Raw genomic sequence first — 27,205 nt, forward strand, 5'->3', positions numbered from 1 at the left:
AAGCGTCACAGCTGCTCGAGACCCTTACCAGAGGGATGTGTTCAGTAGAGTCTCTTTGCTACGGTTCCTCACCTGGTTTTTTTTAAAGCATTTGGGCCTCGACTTTTCAGTTTGGAAATTAAAAAAATAAAGGTTTCTGATTTTAAGAGGGTGGGTAAGGAAGGCCTTACAGACATGGGGCCTGCTCCTGCATAGTTACTTTCAGTAAATTCAGTGTGAGTTTTGGGTGATCAAGAAATACAAGATTGGGCCCTGGAGAGGAAAACATTTTCTTGTTGAGCCTGATACTGCAGCACTAATGGACCAATCAACTGTCAGACTTCAGTGATTTAATTTGAAATCATTTTATTTGGCTGTTGTCTGCCTTCATCCATGGAGCTTTTTCAGTTCCTTGTGGAAAAGAGCAAAATATACAATCATCACTTGATTTATTTGCTGATCATCTTTCTTCAGAAATATGTGCATTAAATAATGTGAGCAACAACAGTTAATTTGAATAAAATTGCATAATATATAAGTGCATATACATACACACATACAGTATGTATACTATGTAGAGCATTATATAGCATAAACAATGCAAAAGGTTGTCTTTTCAGTCATATTGGGAATGTGCATCGTTTGGGTAAATCACATTTATTTGTGGAAGCATTTGAAAGGGATACTAGCAGGAAATTTAGGCCCATCATTTAGGTTTTTATTTAAAAGGCAAAAAAAAAAAAAGTTTTACAAAACCTAGTAATGTAATAATGATAGTACTGTTGTCACTGATTAGTTTCTTTAAAATTCCGTGACAACTGGTTTTATTTTCTTTGGCTTTAAACATTCCCCACAGTGTTTACAACCTGAACAGTGTGGCCAGACTCCAGGGTCAGGACCAGAACCTGACTAGAAACTTGTCTCCCGCATTTTTCTAGGCTGAGTAGAGTGGCGGGTGAAATACAAATGGTATCTGCGGTGAAAGGACTTTTCAAATGCTTTCAGTTTTCACACCTTAACCGGTTGCTGGGTAACACAGATGAGGATATGTGTGTTTGAAAATGATGCAATTTTAAACTTGCTAGTAAACCCTTAAATACTCACAGCATCATTTCAAACGTGCAGCCCCTTAGAGCCAGAGCCTGCAGTCCTTGCTCAGGGTGAACGTCTTCCTCTCTCCCAGCCTGTGCTGAGGGCTGAATGCCATGGCTAGGGCAGAGGGACCCCTCTTCTACCATGTGGAACAGGGAGCAGGGAACCAGGCAATTGATTTGCGAGTGTTACTCTAGCAATTGGGCTGTCGTTGATTATGGCGAGCTCGGCGGCTCTGGGCAGTGTGTGGCCCTGCTGGCCCCCCTCCGCGTGGCTCAGTCTCCACCATGGCGTGTGATGCTGTGGAGCGTGGCTGTGCAGTGCACAGGGGCACGTGGCGTCTCCCTGGTGTGGGTCTGCCCTCTGTGACTTTCGGTTCGGCTGTAGTTTGGGCCTTGTCTCTCCACGGGCAGGCAGATGTCTTCTGGCGTCGCTGGGGAACTTACCCTGACTCAGAAGTGCATGATTTGGCCCCTCCCTTCTGTTAGAATACACCCCACCTTTTCCTGCCCTGCAGCCTCAGTGAATCCCAGGCTGCAGTCATGCTTTACCATCACCCGTAACCGAGACACTTGGTCAAAATGTGAACAGCACAGGTCTCCGCCAACACGAGCCTACTCAGCCAGTCCACTGACAGGGATTTACAGACTCACCCATGTTGACCTTGGCCCTCAGCTTAGCCAGGCCCTGCTGGGTGGTTTTCATGCTATGGATTAAAAGGACACGGTTGCTACCAGTACTGCAGGTTTTCCTTTATGCAAGCGCTTAGCTCTTTTTGCAGTGCAGGGAGCGGACATACGGTCCTGTGCTCTGCTTATGGTGAGCGATTAGCCTGGAGCTTAACTGGTGCAGGCTGTCTGCACTGGGGTGAGTTTCACCTTTAGAGAAGTCATGTTTGTTTGTTTCATTTCTTGGCCATGTTTAATTAAGACACCTTAACCACTGCTGTAACCCCTGGGAGGAAAGCATTGAAGCCATCAGAAACCTGGCTCAGTTAGGTTTGGCTAATAACAATGTTATTTAAGTTGATGCTACTGAGTGGGTGTAACACAGTGTTCTTCACACCCATATGTAAAATGTTCCCAACTGCTCCCCTTTTGTGTCGGTGAGAAATTTCTCTTTAAAAAAACCCACAATACTGCTTTTTCCACACTGATTGCCCAACAAGCTAAGCGAAAAGCTGCATTTAGCGGAAAGGATGGAGTAGCTGATTTCAGACTGAATTGGCTCTATGCTGACGAGAGGCGCTAGCTTTTGGAAACAAACACTAGTTTAGAATAAACACGCTGGGTGAGGTGGTGCTAATCTCCACAGAGACAGTGCTGGGAGCTGGAGCTCTCATTAACTGGATTCAGCTAAGGGCTTCCAGAGTCTGATACAGTACCCGGAGATACCTGGGTCACTGCTCACGCCTCGTTGCTGGGTTCAGATATTTCCTCAAGCTGCCAGAATAAGCAACAGTCTCTTGAACTAGCAGAGCTTGGGGAGACCAGAAAATGTGTTTGTGGGGGTTGCTTTAATTTTTTAAGAAAGATGTGATGAATCCCCAGTGCTCATTGACTTTGCATGTGAATCCGCTGGGGCTCACACAGTGGATATTGTTTAATCACCTGATGCCTTTGTCACAGGCCAGGCCCACTGACTGCTGTGATCAGACAGTCAGTATCCAAAGGCAGCCAATAGCTTATTTTGCTCTCACATTTTATCGGGGACACAGTGAGTGATAAGAAGCCAAGAGCCAGAGAATTTTTCTCCAGATCGGAACTTCCCCAAAGTTCAGGCATGGGGGGAGCTGAAGTTTGGGTTAGGAGTGAGGGAGTTCTGATTGCAAAGGTGCCACCTTCCATGGCAACACACGCTGGGCGCTGCCACCATGAACACTAGAAGATACTCTGCATTCGTGGCAAATGAGCATGGCCACTCTCCCCTTAACAGGCCTCCAGGGAGGAGGATAACTATGGAACATGACCATGTATTTTGCCGTGATCCACATCTGCCCCTCAGTCACAAAAACTGGTGCAGGTCCCAGCTCTGCAGTAGCACTAAGTCGAGCTGCTGCTAGGTCTGAGGGGCTTTATACTGACCCCTCCACCCCAGCTATGCGAGCTGTCAAGCAATGCACCAGGAACACGCTTTTCAGAGCTGTTAAAATAACAGGTGTCTAGCGGGGGGGAGGGGACCCAAAGCCCAACAATCTGGAGAGAAGAGTCAATGAGTCTGCTGCTCTGACTCTCGGGATGAGCTGCTCTGGCCAAGGGGACCGGCTGGCTGGGCAGGGTGCAGTCTGGTTAAACCCAATGCTCAGAACTCCCAGTCTTTGCTTTAAGTGTCTGACATTAGCCTTAACCCGAGGTGGCCTCTGTGGTGCAGCCCAGTGTGCTACCTGCTATGTAGCTATGTCCTAGTTCATTATCAGATTTTCAGTGTAAGTTCAGGACAGCTACCAGGATCCTGTTTGGCAAGGATGACTCAGTAACACGCAGATATGGGACTTGAGTTTCTCACAGCAGCTAAACAGGGGAGTACTGCAAGGACACATAGCTTCTCTAAGGCTTAAATCTTACAGCCACCCTATAGCTCTCCCATCTGGCCCCTGCGCGTCACTGAGGCCATGCCCAGCAATATGCAGGATCATCCCTTTAAGGTGTCACCTGTAGGTTTCCAGGAAGCCCTCCCAAGCTACAGCTGCTGTCCTGTAGATTTCAGTACCAGCAGCCACACGGTCGGAGATCATCTGGGATGATTACTTAGGAGGGTCTCCCAAACCTGTCACTCCATAAACGCCTCTGTCTTGAGCATATGCTGTATCTCAAGGGTTAACCAAGAGTTAATAGGGATAGATGTTAGCATGGACCCACAAACTGAGGGGAAAATGACATCATTTGCCTCCACATCTTCTCATGTGAGTACTTCTACTGGCAAATACTGCACCTTTACCATTTAAATACCCTGTCCTGGACGGGAAAGCCCTTTTATGCATTTCTACTGGAGCAAGCATTAGTAACAGTAAGCAGCCCCAAGGACATGGCTGTAAATGTCCACCACGTACAAAGATGTCGGTGTGTAGGTATTAGCGCCAGCTTGATACGATCCTCCATTTAGGTTTGGCAGATGCTACACTACTTTCTCTTCCCCAGTTAGCGCTGATGTTCTTCTCAAGTTCTCTTTTACTTTAATAAATTCTGGTGCATGTTCTTCATGCTTCTCTTGTCCTCTCTCCAGCTAGATGAAAGAACAGTGACTGTTATTAGTCTGCTAGAGAACAGACGTGCAAGCCATTCACTTCATTGTTGCATGTTTCATACTTAATTACTATTGGCCGGAGTCTGTTGCTCTTACTCACACTGAGTAGCCCCTTGTTCTGCTATTAGTCCCATTGGTTTCAGTGGAGCTATTTATAGAGTAAGGTACTACTTAATGTGAGTAAGGGTAGCAGATCTGTCCCTACATAAATAAACAATGGATAATTATAAAGTATTATGTTAATGTAGTTATTACACCTGGAACAGCTAAAGATTTCAGTTGTATGTAGTTAGAGAAACTAGACAGTAAAATCGGAATGAATGTCACTCAGTCATCTGGGCTGGCAGCAGGTCTGAAGGGAGGGCCCAGTCCCTGCCAGGCACGGGCGTAAGGAACGCTGTTGAGTAGGGCTGGCCGGCAACAAAAATACCGGTTTGTGACAAATGTCAAGGTGTTGCCATTAGGTTTCGTTCTGCAGCAGAACAGACTGAGACCTTTTGAAATTTTACACCCGGAAATTGAGAGCGAGCGACAGAGAGACTAGCCAATAGCCCAGTGGTGAGGGCGTGCACCTGGGATGTGAGAGGCTGCATCAGGCAGAACAAGGACCTGAACCTGGCTCCGCATGGCCTAGGTAACAACCCTAGCTGCTGGATTACTCGCTATTCCCAGGTGGGTCACCCTCTCTCTGGGTTTGACCAGAAATTCCATCCTGGACCCGAGAAACCTTCCCAGCAAAAGCTTTGCCCATCCCAATACTTTCCCGGGGAAGGTTTTGGTTTGCGCGATTGGCATTTTCTGGTGAAAAAATGTTATGTCAACAATTTCCGGCGGTCTCCGGGAGGTGTTGTGCCAGAGGCTGCCCGCTGGGGCAGACTGGCTTCGCGTGCCACTACTCAGCCACTGTCGTTCCACAGCACCACCTCGCGCTCGGGGCAGAGATAAGGCCCTGGCTCAGCTCTGATGGAGAGCAAACCCTCTCTTTGGACTTGGCCCTTGTGCAGGGCACTTAATATAACATTGGGAGTCATTTAAAATTCAGTTTCTACCTGATCCAGCCTCTGCTGTCGCTTCAGGAGCTCTTGTTCAAATGGAGATTGCAATTTCTTTGCCTCTTCTTCTTCCTTTTTCTGCTTGAGCAGCTGATTTCGCCGTCGGTGCTCAAGCACTCGCTGGAGCTCAGGCTTGCTCTCCACACCCAAGCCTCTGTGAATAGAGCACAGAGTATCTCTGAGCTGGAGCCCTTTCTACCTTCAGCCCTGAATCGCATTGCCGTTCGAGGTGTGCGGAGCCTGCTGGTTCAGAGAGCTGGGGCGCAGTCTTCAGATCCAAACAGGAACATGAAAGACCTGAGCCAAAGCCCACTGAAGTCAACAGAGAGACTCCCGACAGTTTCAGTGGGCATTGAATGGGGTTCTAAATGGCCCTTCCTCACCCACTGAATAATGATGCACGGCCTGGTGCCAAAATCGAAATAAATCACAGTAAATGAGATGGAAACTCCCTTATTCCTGGGGTGGAGCTTATCCACTCTCCGAAACTACATGCAAAACCCAAGCAACATTGAAATAACATAATGAAGATTTTACACTTTAACTATAGGTTAATGAAGTTTATTGGTTGGGAACAGGTAGCGATATGTATCTGCTGTTAACCCATTAATGCATTAATAGGGGATGTGTAACATGTGTGATGTTTACAGTGGGTGGCTGGGAATCATGGGCATAGAAAGTTAGCCAGATCTGGTGCCCCATGTCCATTGCCACCGTCAGGTTCTGTGAGCTGGGGGAAGTGGGACAGTCTGCAGTGGCCTTTCTTATTGATTTGTAGCTAATTCTAAAAAGGGATCATTGGGCTGTGAGTCTGTCATGGAAGTCACAGATTCTGTGACTTTCCAGGACCTCCGTGATTTCTGCAGTGGCCAGTGCAGCTGGCTCCAGGGCTGCCCAAGCATCTTGGGCAGCCCCTGGGCCAGCTGCACGGCTGCTGCTGGGGCAGTCTCAGGCCACTGCCCCCTCCATCACCCAGCAGCAGAAGAAGAGGTCTCGACTGATGTGCCCCCCTGCCCCAGCAGCAGCAGGGGTCCTTGGCTGCCGCCACCCGTCCCCCCTCTCCCCAACACCTGCAGAGGTCCTTGGCTGCGCACCGCTGCCGATCCCCCCCAGCACCCACGGGGGTCCTGGGCCAAGCACTGCCCCCCCAGAGCACCCACGGCACTCCCGGGCCACTCCCTGCCCCGAGCACCCGCAGGCCACCCCCTGCCTTAGTGCACCCAAGATTTAGTCAGGGGACTTGTATAGAGTACAAGTCATGGACAGATTACGGTCCATGAATTTTTGTTTACTGCCCGTGACCTGTCCATGACTTTTACTAACAGTCCCGGTGACTAAAACGTAACCTTAATCGTGTGTAACTTTATGAGGCTGTTTAAGTGCCTGAGTTTTTTCTTTTTTACCGGCAGGGGGAGTGGGTGACAGCAATTAGCCCTGCAGTTTACCTCTAACCCTCAAGCAGTTTATTTCCTCACTGTATCTAGTCTAGGTCCACCTCCACTCGCTTTATGGCTCTGCTGAATTTAGAGCTGGAGCTAACAGAGTGATGCTCCTGCCTGATGTAGAGAGTTTGGGCCTTTTGGCCAAAATAAAAGGCCCCTTTTCCTGAACGCACAAGTGTCTGTCAATAACGGAGGCAGTTTCACCCCTGAGATGTGTATTAATACAGCAGTGCTGGTCCGAGCAGCCGAGGTCTGCGACCTGATGGGCTCACTGGAAATGAGACATGTCCGGAGCTTTCACCTGCGTGTTAGCGCATTGTGGGCACACAAGAGAAGGTCCTGAAGCAAATCCCTAGATTCAAGCACCTTCCATCATTGGGATCTTCAAAATCCAACCAGAGCTAGATTCTGATTTTTAAAACGCCTCCAACCTTCTTCATAATGGGCCACATGAACCCTTAAGACACCAGGTCAGAAGAACTCATGACTAGTTGATTCTCTATCTATAAAACACACCGAAACCACATTAAAATAACAAAGCCAAACACTCAGAAGTCAGGAAATGCCAAAATTAAAGCTTCCTGTGCATATGCACTATGAGACAGTCGTCAATTACATGGGCACCTACTGTTATTTTCATCAGGACCCCTGCCTCAGTCAGTGCACAGGGTGGGTGGTGTACAGGCCGTCTTAATTGTGGCATTTCCTAACTTGTGAGGGCTTAGCTATGCCACTTTAATGGTCTTTTAGCAGTGTTTTTGTGTGTGTAATTTCCTAGGTTTTTTAAAAAAGCAAACTGGCATCATAGTGACACGCACGTGGGTGATCGGCTGGGTTAGAACCTTCAGATCCACCTCACACACACCCCTCTGCCACACGAGCAGCAACTGATTGCAAGAGCAGGTTGTCGCTCTCTCGCACACACACGCACAGACAGACACACACACTTTGCCAGTGGGTTTCACTTCTGCCTGCTCCCCCACAAGCTTGACCACTCTGGCTGAAACTTTTTAAAAAACAATTCAGCCTGAACAGACACCTGACATGGACAGTTTCAACCCAAATAGTCATCAGTACCTGAAACCAGGGGTTTAGAATGGGAAGGGTTGAGCAACCTGCCCTGGCGAGATAACAGAATGAGCGAGAGGCTCAGGTGACTTGCCCGGGGCTGCATAGGGAATTGGTGACAGAGAACCCAGTGTCCTCATGAGTCTAATGCCCCAAACACAAGATCACTTTTTTTCCTCTCTTTACACTACAGTGTGAGGGTCCCTACTCTTCTTCTAGGATTGGGGGAGGGTCTAAAATCTTCCCCACCACAGAGAAGCTGAACCTGTCCCTTGTCAATATTAAAAATCCCTTTGATATAGATCAGTAAAATCTCCTGTAATCACTTCTGCCTCATGGTGACTCCATACTTGACACATTTGCAACGCTTGCTCAGCTATAAATTCATATGAACCGGTCCACTTATAGGGACACATCTATACTTGCTGAACTTTGAGAAGTAAAGACTTTGCTTAACTTTAGTCTGACTGTGCTAAATTATAAGAAACTAACAGACGAGCTTATTAAGAAGTGATATTGACACAGAATGGCCTCGACCAAGCCCCCTTGTCCAGGGCAATTAGAAAGTCAGTGTCCTTGGAGGACAATTTGGAGAAATTGGGAATTGTACATTTTACTGAACTTCTAGAAGTAGTTGGGGAAGTTTTATTTTTTGAGGGAGAGGAATCAAAAGTTTTACAGCTGTCCGCTATGGGGAAAGACTGATTATACTGTGATCTGCCACATTTCTGTAGGCTTGATCCAAATTCCATGTAAATCAATGCGCTTTGGATCAGCCCCTGAAGCCCTTTAAAGCTGGATGAAATATTCTGAACACAGTTATATTTAACTGCAGATATGAGGCACATTTTGTACGATACAGGGCATCATGCATTCTTCTGGAAAAAGGATTTTCTTGGTCACTTTTCACAAGGCCTTGGGCGGGGGAGGGGAAGGGGGCCAACTGAAGCTTTGAGAAACCTAACTGGAGTTTAAAGAAAAGATGTCTGAGGTTCTCAAAAGAGAGAGCGAGCTTGTGGTAGTATAGGCTGTATTCTGGGGACATCTAGTGGGCTAAGGGGAAGTAACATAAAGCAGCATGCCCAGCGCTCTACCATCAAATTGCAGCTCACTTTTGTATTGATCAATGAAAAGTTAAGCTAAATGAAGTGCATTCTCTGCTCTGCTCCCAGGGTGGTGTGCGCAGGTGACCTGTCCAAGTCCACATTATCACCTGTAATGTCAGGGTCAAGTCCAAGTCCAGGTTGTGTCAATATCAATGACCCCAATTTGCTTTTGGAGGGCTTGATTGTTAGCCGATTAAATACCTTGATTTGTCTCTTATGATTACTGATGTCACTTTCAATCAGTCTGGCTGCTGTTCACAATTAGCCGAGCAAATGGATATTATTGTTATTTGATGATGTCAGATTTGCAAACAGCTCAGACTGTTAGGAAACATCCCACTGAGAGTCAGTAGAATTCGCTCCTTGCTCAAAGGGCTCTGTACCAAATGTGCTTTTACCCAGCTGCTTTCGAAATCATCACTTTCCACGTTACTGCGGGAGTGTTGATGCACCTGTTGGGCCTAATTCCCTATTGCCATATTCCAGCTTTACACTGCTGTAACTCCATTGATTACAACATGGTTAAACTGGAGGAACACACTGGAGAATCAGGCCCATGAATGCTAGCTCAGGCTTTAACCTAGCACCAGTCTGCTTGTAGGGAAATGGGTGTCAGCATTTTCCCAGTATGCAGGAGCCTGCATTGATATGATCTGCGCTGTCAATAAACAGAGCAGTCCACCTTTCCCCAGCAAAAAATTCACACCAAACACTCCAAGAGGCATAGACGGGCTGTAAATCATGGCATTGCCTGGTGGGCAGGGGGAGTAAGACAGGAGGGAGGGATGTTTGTGGGACACAAGACAAGACTTGGAGGTTCAGCTGGCTGAGCGATCTGATTCTCGGAGATGCTTAGCACCTGCAGCTCCCACTGCCTTCCGTTGGAATGGCTGGTGAGCACTCTGCAGCTCTGAAAAGCAGGCCCCTAGCTTTTAGGAACTTCCTAGCTTTTCCGAATGACAGAGCGATTCTTTTACAATCTGGGTCACAGCATGGCAGAGAAAAGCCGCCTCCCACTGTAGCCTGTTTCACACCTTTTGCTGTTTGCCCATAACAGTAAAGCGATTTGCCGCAATCGTCAAAAACCCAGCCTGTGGCTTTCTGACGAGTCACTGCTGCCTGCCCTGATGTGACACCAGAAACCACAGTCTCTCTCATCCAGCCCAATGCAAAGGCCGCTGAAGAGGCGTTTGCGTCTTTACCTCACCTTTTGTGGTTCATAAGCAGCTCTCTGTGGAGCTCTTGGTGGCTTTTCGAGGCTTTTACAGGATTTAGGAGCTTCTTAGGTTTGATGAGATCCGGGTTTCCATCTATGTAGTCTGGGTGAGACATGAAATTCCTAACCTCAGGCCGCTCCCTCTGTATTTCTGAATACATAGACGCTGGAAGAGAAAAGAGAAGGCTCAGTATAGACAGGAACAAATTGAATTTGAGGTCAAAAATCCAACAGGTACACCTTCCTTTCACCCCGACCCCCGGGTGGTGTGTGTATGTGTGTGCCGGTATATATGTGTGTTTTTTAGTAGCACCAGGTAGCCCCAGTGAAGAGCCAGGATGCTTGGTGCTGTACAAACACAACAAAAAGAGGGTCCCTTCCCCAAAGAGCTTACAATCTAAGTGTGTGGGCGTGTGTGGCTTGGCGTGTGTGGGTGTGCATGTACCCATGCAAAAAATCTTGCTGTTCAGAAAATCCCCATGATAGTGTGAATTTTATACAAATGAATTAGTCCACTTGTTAAACAGTGGCAGCTGCTCAGTTCACGGGCTACAGCATTTAATGACAATGATCGATTAATGCCCGTCGCTACGCTGCAATCGTTTATGACAATGAAATAGGTCATAATAAAACAAAAGACAAACACTGGCCCAGATACTCCCGTGTGGTGCTGCTACTTTGCACCTTACTGCTAATGCATCCAGACCCTAACGAGTGCAGATCCAGGTGGACCCATGACGACAGGATGTGACCCCATAAACTGCTCCGAAGAAATTGTCATAAATTGTATGAAATGTATGAAATCTTAAACTGTCAGTGATACCCTATTGGTCTACTGCTTTGTACCCAACCCTGTGCCCCAGAGCATCAAGATTACAGTTCACACATCTCATACTTAATATGTTAATATGTCAAAACATGTGCTTGTGATGTTGTAATTGACAATACTTTGGATGTCAGACAAGCCTGCTGATGTTGTGCAAAGTTCAATAACTTTAAAAAATATATATTTATACAAAATGACCAAAACCACAGACTGAGAGATAAAGTACGCGAACTTTCAAGGGTCTTTAAGCGCAATGCACAGCCAGGCTGACGAGGTTTGTGCCAGGATGCATAAAGGATGCATGCATGCAGAAATTGAAGTGGCCTGTAACGAGGAATTCATTCTTAACCACTCACTCACAACCACCTGCGTGTACAGTTTGGAAATTTACAAATCAGTGCAGCGTAATCTCAGGAAGCAAGTGCATGCAGCACTACGTCAGGAACTCTCTCTCTTTTACACAGTTTTGGAGAGCGTACTGTGGGGGCATTTGGGTCCGGGGAACAGCAGGGCAAACTGTTGGTTTGCAATATCTTTCTCTTTTCAGCTATAAAATCCATTTGAAAGAGCAATCAATGGAACAAGGCCGGCTAGGGTGATTCTTCCAGAATCAGTAAGAGTTCACCAAACTTAAAATGGGTTGCTAGCAAATAAACTTGTGTAAGAACGAATACTGCTGAGGAAAATGACTCGGTTCTGAACAGCTTCCCATTGCATGTTAATGGGGCTAGAGCCCCAGCACGCTGGGAATGAAGAAAAACAAATCACATCCCATTACATCAGCATAATTGGGGTGAAAAGTTCAGTACACATTTCAAGGTTGCTGGGATCCTGGGCCAATGATTTCTTATACCAAATTATTTTCCATTAGAATCATACATTATTATTGGCAGACGTGAAAGATGGCTGGGGGCAGCCGTTCAGTGACAAATGCCTGACTGATTCACATACTTCTGGGGCAGAGGTGGGCAAACTACAGCCCGTGGGCCACATCTGGCCCATGGGACTGTCTTGCCCGGCCCCTGAGCTCCCAGTCCGGGAGGCTAGTCCCCGGCCCCTCCCCCGCTGTTCCTCCTCCCCCGCAGCCTGAGCGCGCCGAGCTGCCAGCGCTCTGACCCGCCGCTCTTGCTGGGCAGCACGGCAGCGTGGCTGGTAAGGGGGGGCGGGGAGCGGGGGGTCCCGGGGCGGCAGTCAGGGGACAGGGAGCAGGGGGCGGTTGGATGGGTCGGGAGTTCTGGGGGGGGCAGTCAGGGAGCGGGGGGGTTGGATGGGTTGGGGGTTCGGGGGGGGAGTCAGGGAGGGGGGGTTGGATGGGTCGGGGCTTCAGGGGGGCAGTCAGGGAGTGGGGGGGTTGGATGGGTCGGGGGTTTGGGGGGGCGCTCAGGGGACAGGGAACAGGGGGTGGTTGGATGGGGCAGAGGTTTTGGGGGGGGCGGTCAGGGGATGGGGAACAGGGGGGGTTGGATACAGCATGGGAGTCCCAGGGGGCCTGTCAGGGGTGGGGGGTGTGGAGAGGAGTTGGGGCAGTCAGGGGACAGGGAGAAGGAGGGGTTGGATAAGGGGTGGGGTCCCAGGGGGCAGTTAGGGGTGGGGGTCCCAGGAGGGGGCTGTCAGGGTACAGGGAGCGGGGGAGTTGGATGGGTCAGGGATTCTGATGGGGGCAGCCAGGGGGCGGGAAGTGGGAGTGGGTAGATGGGGGGCAGGGGCCAGGCTGTTTGGGGAGGCACAGCCTTCCCTACTTGGCCCTCCACATAGTTTTGCAACCCTGATGTTTGCCCACCCCTGTTCTAGGGCCAGATCCTCAGCTGGTGAAAATCAGGCTTCAATGGAGGCCACTGATTTGCAGCAGCGGAGGGGGAGAGTCGGTCAGGATAATTTTGCGTTTAATTTGTTTTGTTTCTTCCCTTTTCCAGAAGAAGAAAGGGGAAGGATGAGAGAGCTAGGGGAGAAAATACCAAAAACCCAAGGGTTGTTCGTTTTGATTTGAATCAACTTGAAATGGAATTTTCATCCCAAATTGCGAAGAAATGTTTTGTTTCATTTAATCAAAAAACTGAAATGTTTGAAGAAAAATTTGGAAAAAAACAAACTTGTTTCTTTTCTTGCAAAGTTTTGCTTGGCAAATACTTACAGTACCTTTGAACAACCAGCCTGACTGAGGATCTGGCCCTTAATGTCGCTGTTACCAGCATTTCAAATCTCAAATCAATACATTAGGGGTAAGATTCTTCCAAAGGAAATTAGGCTCCTGAGTTCATATTTAGGTACCTGAATACGTGGTTTGATTTTCAGAAGTACTGAGCCCCAACTGTAGGTGCTGGAACTAGGGGTGGTGGGGGTGTGGTGACACCCCCCCTGACTTGAAGTGGTTTCCATCATAGATAGGGTTTGCAGTTTGGTTCAATGGCTCTCAGGACCTTCTCTGTACAAATTGTTCTCGCATCCCTGCACCCACACAGTTTCCACTGATGCCAAGATCAGATGCTGGGTGTTCAGCACTTTGAATATGAGGCCATTAAAAGCCAAAGAGGGTGCTAGATCTCAGATGGGGCAGGACTCATCTGTCTGCTTAGGTATGTCACTATCTTCATTCTGCTCTCTGTGCGCTAGCTATTGGTGTCCGGCCCAGCCAGTGGGTAACAGAGCTGAAACCAAGTAGCAAGTTCAAAAGTAAAATCAAGCAGTAAGCACGTAAAAGCCCAGATCCCCAGTTGGTGTAAATCCCTACAGCTCCAGGGACTTCAGCGAAGTAATGCCAATGTACAGCAGATAGGAATCAGGCTCCATTGACTTCAAGTAAGGTTTCACACCACCCCAGTGTAGGCCAATGGCTAAATACTATTATCTGGCCCTTCAATTTTCCAACGTCGGGGTCTTCTCCAATAGTGGAGCCCAAAGGCGTAGCCCTGGGTGAGTCTGGGGTAGGCCACGGCCCACCCACTTAGCATCCAGGCCCACTCCAATCTGTGCAGGCATGTAGTCACTCGGGCGCCTGAAACCCAGGATGGAGCTATGTGCCCGCCCTTCAGAAAGCCGCACTCCGGCAGCTCTGCCCGGCCATGTCCTGAGCCGCCCCGTACACGTGCCCAGCTCGGCAGGTGAAGCCCTGTGCCTGGGGGCACCAGTGCTAGGAACAGAGCGTGGCGGTGGGGGAGAAGTGGAGCGAGCACCGTCTGTCATTGCCCATCCACCCGAAAGTCGGGGCCCAACCAAATCTCCACTCCTAGCTACACTGCTGATGGAGCCTCCCGGACGACAGGATACTGGGCTAGATGGATCTTTAGTCTGACTCAGGCTGGCTGTTCTTGTGTAAAGCTTCATGGGTCCTTTGCCTGGTGCAGTTCAGGGTGTAATTTACAGTGGGTGGAGTATAAAAAGAAAAGCGAGACCGTGAAAAGTGCCTGTGTTCCCTGAAACAGGACTCAGGGCTTGCCTGTGGGTTAAGGACCCAGGCATCTCTTCCATCGCACTCTACCAGACGGGCCCCCTATGGCCAAATGACCTCTAGTGGAGCTGAGCCAAAGTTTTCAGGCCTGGCTGATACTAATATCAAAGCCATAAGGCTATCAGCTGGCTTAGTATCGTCATTCAGAGGGTTTGTGTGGTCACCCACGCTCCCTCTCTGCAGCACCGGGCCCGTTTGTGCAAGGTTCAGTCATATGTCAGTGGGATCTGGCCCCTTGCAATGGCCCAGTGGGAGCTGTGGGGGATGAGAGCAGCTCGTGGAGCCTCCTGGCCCCCTTGCCTAGAAGCTGGACCTGCTGGCCGCTTCAGGGGTGCAGTGCAGAGTCAGGACAGGCAGGGAGCCTGCCTTAGCCCCACTGCACCGCTGACCGGGATCCACCTGAGGTAAGCCTGCCCAACCCTGAGCCCCAATCCCCTTCCCCAGCCCTGAGCCCCCAAACCCAGAGCCCCCTCCTGCACCCCAAACTCCTCATCCTCAGCCCCACCCCAGAGCCTGCACCCCCACAGATGGAGCCCTCACCCCACCCGCACCTCAACCCCCTGCCTCAACCCGCAGCCCCTCCCGCACTCCGAATCCCTCAGCCCCATCCCCCAGCCTGGAGCCCCCTCCTGCATCCCAAATCCCTCATCCCCAGCCCACCCCAGAGCCAGCACCCCCAGCCGGCACCCTCATCCTTTCCCGCACCCCAACTCCCTGCCCCAGCCCAGAGCCCCCTCCTGCACCCTGAACCCCTCATTTCTAGCCCCACCCTGGAGCCCACACCCCCAGTTAAGAGTGCTCACCCCCTCCCACACCCCAAGCCCCTGTCCCAGCCCAGCAAAAGTGAGTGAGGGTGCGGGAGAGTGAGTCACTGAAGGAGGGGGAAAGTAGTGAGTGGGGGCGGGGCCTCGGGTCAGGGGCGGGGCTAGAGCATTTGGTTTTTTTGCGATTAGAAAGTTGGCAGCCCTACCAGCCCCTATAAAAGCCATTGACTTGCTGTTCACATACGTTCCCTTTCCTCATCGCTAGACATTTCAGGCTTTCTAGGGAAGGCGCTTTTCAGGGTGAAAAAGGCCAGAGTGTGTAGATCTGAGAAAGGCCATGGACGTTGGTGGGCGTTTGGCTTGGGCTCAGCATGCGGCAGTTTCCTCCCCACCCATGCAGAGCTGTGCAAGGCGTGGAGGCCTCAGTCCATTTCCTAGCAGGCAGGAGGAGACTCAGAGAAGCCACTGTACCACTTGTTGCCCTGGAGGGCAGCTTCAGGAGAGAGGAGGAGACAGGATGCCCTGGAGCCTGAACCGCCTCTCCCATGTACAGGGGGGCCCACAGGTCATGCTGAAGCCCGCTGATGGAGCAGCAGGAGGAGCTTCGAGTGCTTGTCCATACCTCAGACTAAAGCTACTTGTCTCTGTGCCAGACAAGCAGAGAACTGACCCATCTCAGAATCGTTTACATTCATTGACACACAGAATTGGAAGGCCACCATAGAACGTGCTCCTCCTTTCTAGCTTGGAAAGAAGCTAGAGAGAAGTGAGAGAGAAGACCAAAGCAAAAGGCTTGGAAATGACAACTTGACACCTGCACTTCCTGGCCTTGTCGTAATTCTCTCGCCTTTCTGCCTTAGTGGTCCTTCCCTTTTGTATTCCGGGGTGAAATTGGAGGCACAGAGACACCTGGCGTTCATGCGGCTCTGAGGGAGAAGGGCACGGCCTTTGTTATTAGTCCGAGAAGCCTCATGTAACATTTCAGTCCTTGAGAGGAGCTGCCTTCGCTTTGTTTTTCCAGAGAAAGGAACAAGTATTGTGGCTGAAAAGCCTCTGGGGTGGATTGGCTGCCTGCCTGGAGAGTTACCAGAGCCGGTCAAGTGGCCGGCGCATCTATCTGAGCCAGACAGAGCAGACCGTGGAGTGGGGCTCTTGGGGCTGTCACTATGATACGTACAGAGAGAGAGGCTGCGTGGCAGATATTGGGCCCTACTCCTGCTTGCCTCGATGCCTAAATGACCATTGACCATTGAAGTTAGAAATGGGCCAAACCCAAACCCTTCCAGCCATGCCCTAGCCGGTGCAGTGAGGTTTGGGTTGCAGGGGGCCAGGATCCAAACCACCACTGGTTTTGGTTTTGCAGAATGTAAACCAGCCCTGGTTTAGGCCCAAATCATCAACTAGTTTAATCTGCAAAGCCCCGTCAGACATGGAGCTGTGCTGACAACACCAGTGGGGAACTGGGCCCTGAATGTTTACATTCATAACAATGCAGAGTCCAGCTGGGCGTAATCAAGATCTAGAGTCAGGAATCAATTTATTTTAATAAAAACATGAGATTTCTAAAGCACTGGATGCCAGGAAATGGTTAGGCCAGCTTTCTCTGCAGCAGCTATTCATGTGCTCACCGCCTGCTGTTAGACTGTGTATACCTAGGCAGCATGCAAGTCAAAGAGGGGAGAAAGTGAGGTGAAATAGGAACCAAGACCTCAAACTGAAGAGGACGTGAGGAATAAGAGGGGGAAAGCCATTTCCTTTTAAAGGAACAAGATTGCCACACCTAGGGAAAGGAGTGGCGAAAGGAGGAGTTCCCTTTGTTAAATGTTTACCAAGGCAATGCCTAGGCCCAAAGAGTAAGGGAGAAATTCTCCTCTCAGAGCATATTCTGCAGCCTGACCGGTGCAGGTCTCACTGCTGAGCAGATCTTAAAGGAGAATCTTGACCTAAATTTTGCATTTCAGACCACAGTCAAAGTCACTGCAGAGCTGCAGTACTTGAAACAGGCATGTCAACAAGTTAGGTAAGTGTTAAGCAAATATTTACTCTGATATCAATATAAAGGAAGTTTCTATAGCAACTTCTTGCTTCACTTAGGTTTTGTGCTGTGTCTAGCATGCAGGACACCTCGTTCAAAAAAAATACAGTGAGCCTTTGTCATATCACCTGTTTCAAAAGTAACGGGGAAGCTCTGCTTCATAAGCAATACACAGATCTCCAGTATATGCATCATCATGTGTGACCCTGAATACCCAGTCTGGCCAGGACACAGGACACAGACTTTTCTTCTAAACCATACGGCTCACTTAGGGGAGGAGCTTAGGTGACATTTCTCCCTCCTTATCTTTGAATGTTTGTATAGATCTAGGTTTTGATGGACAACTTTAGTGGGTTTGGCATAGTTACAGTGTCATTACTATCGAGTTTTACACATATTTTATTCGAGAGGGGCCCAAACCAGAACCTTTTTTCTGAGCCCAAGTACTGCCCCAAACGTTGGTTGTTACAATGGGATCCAGAGCTAAAATCACCACCAGACTTGTGGACCTGAAGCCAACCTCCTTTCTGGTCCACCTCCGCATTTTACAGGAGAGAGTTAATGACCATTCTGTCCAGCCCAATGTGGAGCACTGATTGCCTCCCCTTAAACCAAGGATGGGTAGAATGCTTTGGAAAAGCACTAGCTGGGGTTTGAAAAGCATGGTTTCTCTGGAGTGTTAGATAACTGCAAATGCATTGTTGGAAACTGCCACATCAGGAAAATTGTAGCTCCCCAGACTTGTATGCATACTTGTTAGTTTGCTAGACGCTGCCTTTGAGACCCACGGTGCAAGATGTAGCTAAAATGTCAGGTCTCTGTCTAATTGCCAAGATCTATACTGAATTAATATCCCTGTACCCACCACAGACTGAGGTCTTTCAGCCATGCAGCTGTCTCTGACATTACAGCATCGGTGGATAATTTTGTCTGGCCTTTTTTGGGCCCCTGTCAGAGGCCTGGTATTCTGGATTCAGAACTGCATGTTTGCAAGTGTCACCAGAGTGCGAAACAAAATCCAGGTGATGAACAATACATGCCCTTCCTGCTGCTCAGCGTGAGGGTGTCTGTTTTCAGCAAGGGCTTCCAGCCACACTTCAATAGCCAAGCCATTCCCAGTTTAGGCTGTTTTCAGTCCCAACCTGATGTGTGTTATAGAACACACTGTCCATCAGCTTTTGCTGGGGGCACTGAATGTGCTTTCAAACACTAGATTTAGAAAAGAAGAAACCTACACTTGGATGGAATGATCCTCACTACAACTCCCGAATGGCAGCGCTGCTTGGAATGCAGGTAGTTTTGTGCAGACCTTCCCATCTTCTGTTTTCATCCTCTCCTCCTGCCGGGCCCCATACGAACCTGGCCCTCCCTCTGACTAAGGAGGGATCTAAGCGTCCGCTGAACTCTAACAGTCCCATTCTGGGATTTAAATTCTGAGTTCTAAATTAGCTGTTACCACTCAAGGAAGTGATCTTGAAGTCATCATGGATGGTTCTCTGGAAACATCCACTCAGTGTGCAGCGGCAGTCAAAAAAGCGAACTAAATGTTGGGAACCATTAAGAAAGGGATAGAAAATAAGACAGAAAATATCATTATCACTATATAAATCCATGGTGCGCCAAACTTTGAATTTCGTGTCCTGTTCTGGTTGCCCCATCTCAAAAAGGATATAGTGGAACCAGAAAAGGTTCAGAGAAGGGCAACAAAGATGATCCAGGGTATGGAATGGCTTCTGTATGAGCAGAAACTAAAACGATTAGGGCAGTTTAGCTTAGAAAAGTGATGGCTAAGGGAGGATATGATAGCGGACTATAAAATCATGAATGGAGTGGAAAAGTGAATAGAGACGTGTTATTTAACCTTTCCCACAATACAAAAACCAAGGGTCACCCAATGAAATTAATAGGCAGCAGGTTTAATACAAACAAGAGGAATTAGTTTTTGACATAGCCCACAGTCAACCTGTGGAACTCATTGCCAGGGGATGTTGTGGTGGCCAAAGTATTACTGGATTAAAAAAAGAACTAGATAAGTTCATGGGGGATAGGTCCATCAATGGCTATTAGCTAAGCTGGTCAGGGATGCAACCTCATGCTCGGTCTGACCCTAAATCTCTGACTGCCAGAAGGGGAAGACAGGGTGAATCATTTCAACTGCCCTGTTCTGTACACTCCCCCTGAAGCACCTGGCATTGGCCACTGTCGGAAGACAGAACATAAGAACATAACCATAAGAACGGCCATACTGGGTCAGACCAAAGGTCCATCTAGCCCAGTATCCTGTCCTCCAACAGTGGCCAACGCCAAGTGCCCCAGAGGGAATGAACAGAACAGGTTATCACCAAGTGATCCAGCCCATCACCCATTCCCAGCTTCTAGCAAACAGCTAATAGCCATTGATGGACCTATCCTGTATGAATTTATCTAATTCTTTTTTGAGCCCTGTTATAGTCCTGGCCTTCACAACATCCTCTGGTAAGGAGTTCCACAGGTTGACTGTGCATTGTGTGAAAAAACACTTCCTTTTGTTTGTTTTAAACCTGCTGCCTATAAGAACATAAAACAGGATTCTGGGCTAGATGGACCATTGGTCTGACCCAGTATGGCTGTTCATATGTTCTTATTCTGAATACTGTCCAGGCTGGGGTGATGGATTCTGGAGTGGCATGATGCTTTCTCTTTCCCTGGGAGCCAGTCTCGCCGTCACTAGCATCACTCTCTTTCAGGGCTAAGTTATATTTTCTGGACTGGGGTGGAAACCCAAACTCAGAGGGTGAATTGAGCTATAAACCCCATCCCTGTATCTCATTTGTTTCTGCTCTTTGGGTCACAGTGACGTCATTTACCTACAAGACAGGAGATACACTTCACAGAGAATGTATTTGGGGTCCTTCGACTTATCTCTAACTAGGAAGGATTCACTCTGGAAATGCCCCGTCTTGGAAAAATGGATCACTTTATGGCCGTGCACCACGACCACGGGACCATATATTCCCATACCTGGCAGAGACTTGTTATGCTGGTGCCCCAGGTGCTGTTATTAAAGGGCTCCAGCTGCCTTGTCTGCCAGTCTGGGTGCATGAGAAAAATCTCAAGGAATGTTAAGTGGATTAGCTCCCCTCTAAAGGGAAGTGAAAGTAATCACTCAGTGGACAGGTGCAATGGCTGGTTACAGCTTGAGGCTGGGTCCAGCAGGTTTCTAAAAGACAAAAGGGATTGAAGGGGCGGAAATGACTAAAAACAAAAGCAAAGAAAGAACAAAACCCAGGGCTATTAGGCTTCAGAAGCTTTATTTCTGGGCTGAGGCTCTGCCCCAGCACCCCTGGACCAGAGCTGTTCAGGGGAGACCTGACGACTTTTTACAGATTTTACTCTGAAATTCTTTCCCTTTTGCTGATTGGCTGCCCGCTCCCTCCCTGACAGTCTCTCCTTTCCAGGATCACTCTGCATGCCTTGTGCCTCCCTTCTCAATTCCCCTTTAACTTTGCCCCCCCTCCTCATAGCTATAGTCCCCTTCCCTCTGAACAACCCCCACAAAAAGGAAAACAGGAAACCAACCCATCCACAACCTTCCCCGACTCCGCACAGCATCTACAAGCTGTCCCATTGTTCACGCTACTTGTATGGTATGTCCGTTCCGTCCACCCTTTCTCTGGCTTCTCTATTTTGATTGTTGCTCTCCAGGGCAGGGACTGCCTCTCGCTCTGTGTTTGACAAATAGAACAATAGCCCCCGCCCCATCTTGCTTATTATAATACAAACAATGGGCTAACGGGTCCCTGGCAGTGTTAATGAGCTTCACAGACTCTTGGACTTTGTGGCTGAAGCAGCACTGTCCTTCACTGAGGCCTTCTCTCTAAGTCAGCAGCCCTTTAGAAATCCTTTCTTGGCCGACCTTGCAATGTTCTTGATACAGAACTCTCAACCAGTGGTGCTCACAAGTTCTGCTGGCTTCCCTAACGAGGGGATTCCATTAACTGGGTGTCTGCTATTCTGCTGTTTTTATTCCAGCATAGAAAATTTAAATAGGGCTGAAGCTAGAAATGTCAAAGTTAGCTGGTTTGGTTGATCTCATTGACACTTAAAATCGATCACTATTTGAACAAAATAATTTCACAGATGTTTCAGTGATTAATGTTGCCAACTGAGGCATCCTTGACTAATGCAACCTTAACTGGGATGACCTTAACAAATGCCCCCTTAACCTGGAAATATACCAATATAAATTATTTATATGTTTTCATAAAAATGTGTGGAAAAATTCTAATGCACACATGCAAAAAGTGCTGACTTTCAAAAGGTATAATTTTAACGCTATTGAGCTTTTCCTGTTCAGAGCCCTTTGATTTTTAAGCTTTAGCGAGATCTACAAAACAAGCCAAGTTTGCAATTCCTAGTTTCTGATGGTTGAGTTATTTGAGTACTAATTTTCTGGCTAGAACATCTGGGGAAAAGGTTTTTGTTCATGACTGAATGATTGCAAAATGGTTTCACTCAATCTTTCCACAAAAGTTCACCTTTGGGCAGAGACTAAGCATGGAACATTTTAGCCCCCAAAGGAGTTTTTAAAATAAACTAGGAACAACTGAAAAAGGGGGCTTAGATGAAAGTTAGAAAATATCTACAACAGGTGGTATCTGTTAAATACAATAGTCCTACCTTAACTACAGTGGGTGCTGCAGTATTCAAGGGCAGCAAACAAACTCCTATTATCCCTCTTACAGGTTCTTGAAATACTGTTGCTGGATTTTCAGGGAGGACTGAATGTGGGTTGTATTTCATATTTCTATATGTTTGTGATTGCTTCAGGCCAAATGATATCATTAAAACCTTTTCCTCCTCCTCTTTCTCTCTGTTTATAGGTGATTGGGACAGAGGCGGGAGGGATAGCTCAGTGGTTTGAGCATTGGCCTGCTAAACCCAGGGTTGTGAGTTCAATCCTTGAGGAGGCCATTTAGGGATCTGGGGCAAAAATTGGGGATTGGTCCTGCTTTGAGCAGGGGGTTGGACTAGATGACCTCCTGAGGTCCCTTCCAACCCTGATATTCTATGATAGGGCACCTAGTGTAAAACTAGAGGCCTGAAGCATGATTCTGATGGTGGGGTCAGGACTCACATGGAGGGAGCATTAATGTTCATAATTCTAGGAAACCCTGTTCCTGCCGGAGATTGCCAGAAAGTCAAAACTTGACCAAGATTCCAGAAGCTTGGGTATAAACGTGGCTGTTCAGGGCTCTTAAAATCACTGGCTGAATGGAGTGTTCTAACAATCCACCTCTCCTGAATGGTGACTTACGAATACAACTCTAGGAAGTAACCCATTGCTCATTTGCATATCCTGTCTGTATTTTATTGTAATAAAAAAAGAACAAATCTCAGTACAGTAATGGCAAAATAGTAAATTAGTGATGGTGGCTACTGAACTGGGTCGGTGTAGTATCAACACTGTTATCGTGTAGTGGGAGAAGATGCATTGCATAAGTCATCTAAAAGCCACAACTCAATATGCTGTATTGCAATGTGGCTTATCACAGCTAGTTGGAATGGTTCTGTTGCTGCTTTGACACGATGAAATAACCTACATTATGCACTCAACATGCTCAGCTGCAACACGGACGAGTCTCGTAGTCATTTCCAAGAATTTGCCATCCCAGTGGTGTTCTAAACTCAAGCAGCGTTTTATCTGCCAAAGCACAAATATTAAACACAAGAGGTCTCCATGGCAACTCAAACTTGCACCAAGGTTCCAGTGCCCAAGCCAACTCCTTTTATAACTCTGGATCTGCTAAACAAAAAAAACCCCAACAAGCCCCAAAATGCTGCATTCTGCAGAAATTATATTAAAAAACCATCTGTATGGAGCAAGTTTTGATGGGATCTGGGAAAGATGTTTAAAAAAATAGCAACAGCTTTAATATCTTTTGAATAACAGATAGGGTAAGGCAGGGAGGAAACGAAGTATCAAGCAGATATTTACGGCTCTATTCAAAGACACACAAAGATCTTGCTGTTAGCTTTAAAAAACCCACCTCCATTACAATTAGGAATAGCTGACTTGGCCTTTTCTTGCCATGAAGGGTCGGCACTGCAGCACCATTGCACTTGCTAATTCACTTAGAAGTTCAATCTCCTTTGTTGCATAGAGGCAAAAAAGGATCTGGCAAAGGCCATTTCAAACTCGCTGGGTGGATGGAAAATTCTGCAGCATTCTGAATGCCTTCTGCTCCCAAAGATGTTTGAAGTGTGATGCTTTGCCAAACGGCTACAGATGTATGGTTCGCCTACCCACAGCAATCTGGCTCTCACATGGCCAGAGGGTGGGACGAGTTTGAGAAATCTCAGCTAAGCCTGTATTCATACACAAAAGGGCTGACTTTGGGTAACCTGGCGAGCTGCTCAAATGAAACTCTTTCTTTCAAGCTAGTACCACAGTTTGCAGTGGTGCTGGCAGGCCTTGACTGTGCACTGTCAGCAAATGTCTGTGTCGCAGAAATGACTTTGGGCATTCGGGTGAAATGGAATAATGACATCAGTCACATTGCCACAGTTAGGGTTGCGTCAGGTGTGTCAGCAGTCTCCCTGATTTTAAGGAGTCTATAACCTGGCTGCCAAAGTTCACCCCGGCTTAAACAAGAAGCAGAACTTAGTGATATATCTCTATCTGTACAGTTTGTGCTGTACGCTGGAATTTTACAGAGGTGCACCCCCTGAGGTGCCAATTTAGCAAAGCACACCCCTAACTTGAACACTGAAGTCAAAGGTGCACTACAACGCGTGGAAATGCAGGAAGAGGGTGAAGTTTCTGGAGGGACCCGGTTTGGTATGTCACCAGGGGCTCAGGAGTGCAAGCTGGGCAAGATGGCTATGAGACAAACACAGGACTCTCTGAATATAAAGCTGGCCTCTGTGCATGCTGAATACAGAGCTCTTTCCTGCCACTCTGCCTGCCGCATCACTCATCGCTAATGCAACAAATGGGAGTTAAGCACATGCTTAAAGTTAAGCACTTTAAGGAAGGCTGGAGCGCGTGTGCCCATGTCTACATGCCCCACATGACTCTTTGTTGCATGAGTACATCAAGGGCACCTCTTGGGGCCTTCACGTCTCTAAACATGGATGTGACTGTTCAAAACCGTAGCTAACAGTTTGCAGTTTGTTTGTTTAGAAGAGACAACTGAAAATGCTCACTTGCAGCTGGTCAGCCCGAACTCCACAAGGAAATTAAGGCATGAACCTAGAGCACCTTCAGTCTCACGTAAAAATAAATGGCATCCACACTGACAATATCATGGAACACAAGGGACCTATTACTGGCGAGTATTTCAGTATCCACATATTAAAAATCCCTAAACTTAATGGAAAGAGTCCCTGTTGACTGAAGGAGCCGCCTGATATCTCAGAATCCATACACTAAGTATTAGAAATTCTACCTTATCACCATACAACATAAAGGTTCCCAGGGAGATGCCAGGACAAAGCATAAGACTATAGTTTTAAGGGAGCCTTTGTGATGAATTAGGAACTTTAAAAACCCTGCACATTTTCTGAAGAAAAGATGTATTTTCCAGAAGTTTTAATGTGTGCATTTCAAACAGCAAGACCCAGAACTTCCGCTTCCTGCAAGCCCTTGACAACACAACTGACACTAGTCTGCTAAGCCAACTGGCAGGGGGTCTCAGATGAGTGCAGGAAGGCAATCTCTGGATCTGATCTCAAGGTGATTGTAATCAATGGGGGAGTTTCCACTGACTTCAGCGGACTTTGAATCTGGCTCTATATACGGTGCTAGATGCACGGTGATGATACTGTATGTTATGCCATATGCATGTCCTAAAGAATGAATTAAGGCAAAGGGATTGTAAGCAAGACACGAGAAGTAATTCTTCCACTCTACTCCGCACTGATTAGGCCTCAGCTGGAGTATTGTGTCCAGTCCTGGGCACCACATTTCAGGGAAGATGTGGACAAATTGGAGAAAGTCCAGAGAAGAGCAACAAAAATGATTCAAGGTCTAGAAAACATGACCTATGAGGGAAGATTGAAAAAACTGGGTTTGTTTAGTCTGGAAAATAGAAGACAGAGGGGACATGAGATCAGTTTTCAAGTACATAAAAGGTTCTTACAAGGAGGAGGGAGAAAAATTGTTCTCGTTAACCCCTGAGGACAGGACAAGAAGCAACAGGCTTAAATTGCAGCAAGAGAGGTTTAGGTTGGACATTAGGAAAAAATTCCTAACTACAAGGGTGGTTAAACACTGGGATAAATTGCCTAGGGCGGTTGTGGAATCTCCATCACTGGAGATTTTTAAGAGCAGGTGAGACAAACTCCTGTCAGGGATGGTCTAGATAATACTTAGTCCTGCCTTGAGTGCAAGGGCCTGGACTAGATGACCTCTCGAGGTCCCTTCCAGTTCTATGATTCTACGATTCTATGATGATCCTTCAGTTTGAATGTCTTGCCTCTTGGCAATTTACATCATAACCCTGCAGTTATTTAGATGATTTTTTTGCTACTTTATTAAAAAGAGATAAGATTGGAAATATTTAAGTGTAGGCTGTTCTGTATCCCAACGTCCTGTACCCAAAGTCATACAAAGACATACAAGATACAGTAACAAGTCAACAGGAGGCTCTTTATTAGGCTTTTAACCTGAGGTTACACTGGAGAAGTCGTGCGAGTTTTGAATCCTTCTACAGTCCCTTTGCACAAGTAATGGTAACATGTCTCAGATCTCTGGAGGAGCCTTAGGTAACATTTCCAACCACATCAGGGGATCCAGAGATCGGTTGTTCTGTTTCCCAACGTTGCTGACACGCACAATGACTTTGGTATAATCTGATGCTGTGGGAAAGGGACAGATATTTGTTTTGACTTTTGTTCCACAAACACAAAGGAAACATTAATCTGTCATGAGTTTCTGTTTGGTAGAGTTCTCCTTGCTTTATAATTTCCATAGTAAGGTCTTTGGGGGAGATCTACAGAGTAAATTGTCATAGCTCCTCTGTAGTCAGTGATGCTGTGCCAGGATCCGCCCCTACATGTTTACAGATCAGAGTTAGATTTGCAAAAGGATCCTGACCAGAGAGACACAAGCTACTTGCTCCAGACACAGTTCCTCTTGGACATTACTCTGAAGACACAGACCAATAAAGCAGCCACATACTGGTCCCTATTTTGTCACAGTTATGAGCAACACAGCTAGTATTCTTTAGCCAGTGGGAATATGTGTCTTGCATGAAATTAATAAGAACCTAGCTTCCAAATAAAAAGTATTTTGAATGCTGACCTGGCCTGATCCTCTTGAATTCTCCAAACCCCAGGAAAATGAACTGATTTGGAAAGTTTTGTTCTATCCCAGAGGTGGGCAAACTATGGCCTGCAGGCCACATCTGGCCCATGGGACTGTCCTGCCCGGCCCCTGAGTTCCCGGCTCGGGAGGCTAGCCCCTGGCCCCTCCCTAGCTGTCCCCCCACCCCCACAGCCTGAGCGTGCTGCGCCGCCAGCGCTCTGGCCCGCCGCTCTTGCCGAGCAGCATGGCGGCGGGGCTGGCTCCGGCATGGTAAGGGGGCGGGGAGCAGGGGGGTCCCAGGGCAGCAGTCAGGGGATGGTTGGATGGGTCGGGGGTTCTGGGGGAGGGCAGTCAGGGAGCAGTGGGGGTTGGATGGGTTGGGGGTTCGGGGGGGGCAGTCAGGGAGCAGTTGGATGGGGTGGAGGTTTTTGGGGTGGTGGTCAGGGGATGGGGAGCGGGGGGGGTTAGGGATGTGGATAGGGGTCAGAGGAGTCAGGGGACAGGGATGGGTTAGATAGGGGGTGGGGTCCCAGGGGGCAGTTAGGGGCGAGGGTCCCGGGAGGGGGCGATCAGTGGACAAGGAGCGGGGGTGGGGGTTTGGATGTGTCAGGGATTCTGAGGGGGGGCAGTCAGGGGGCGGGAAGTGGG

At 48.0% G+C, this 27,205-nt stretch overlaps 1 protein-coding gene across 2 annotated transcripts in view; it reads right to left on the reverse strand.

Moving 5' to 3' along the window:
- Positions 1 to 355: 355 nt before the first annotated feature.
- FAM107A (family with sequence similarity 107 member A) overlaps positions 356 to 27,205 on the reverse strand; it is a 63,877-nt gene continuing 37,027 nt past the window's right edge. For both annotated transcript variants that reach the window (XM_074957349.1, XM_074957350.1), the window contains 3 exons: positions 10,190 to 10,364; positions 5,364 to 5,520; positions 356 to 4,293 (listed from right to left, as the gene is read on the reverse strand). In XM_074957349.1, the coding sequence (XP_074813450.1) occupies positions 4,186 to 4,293; positions 5,364 to 5,520; positions 10,190 to 10,364 (440 nt within the window). In that variant the 3' untranslated portion in view covers positions 356 to 4,185. The remainder of the gene's footprint in view (positions 4,294 to 5,363; positions 5,521 to 10,189; positions 10,365 to 27,205) is intronic.

This window comes from Natator depressus, chromosome 7, assembly GCF_965152275.1.
Source record: "Natator depressus isolate rNatDep1 chromosome 7, rNatDep2.hap1, whole genome shotgun sequence".
In the NCBI taxonomy this organism is placed as follows: domain Eukaryota; kingdom Metazoa; phylum Chordata; order Testudines; family Cheloniidae; genus Natator; species Natator depressus.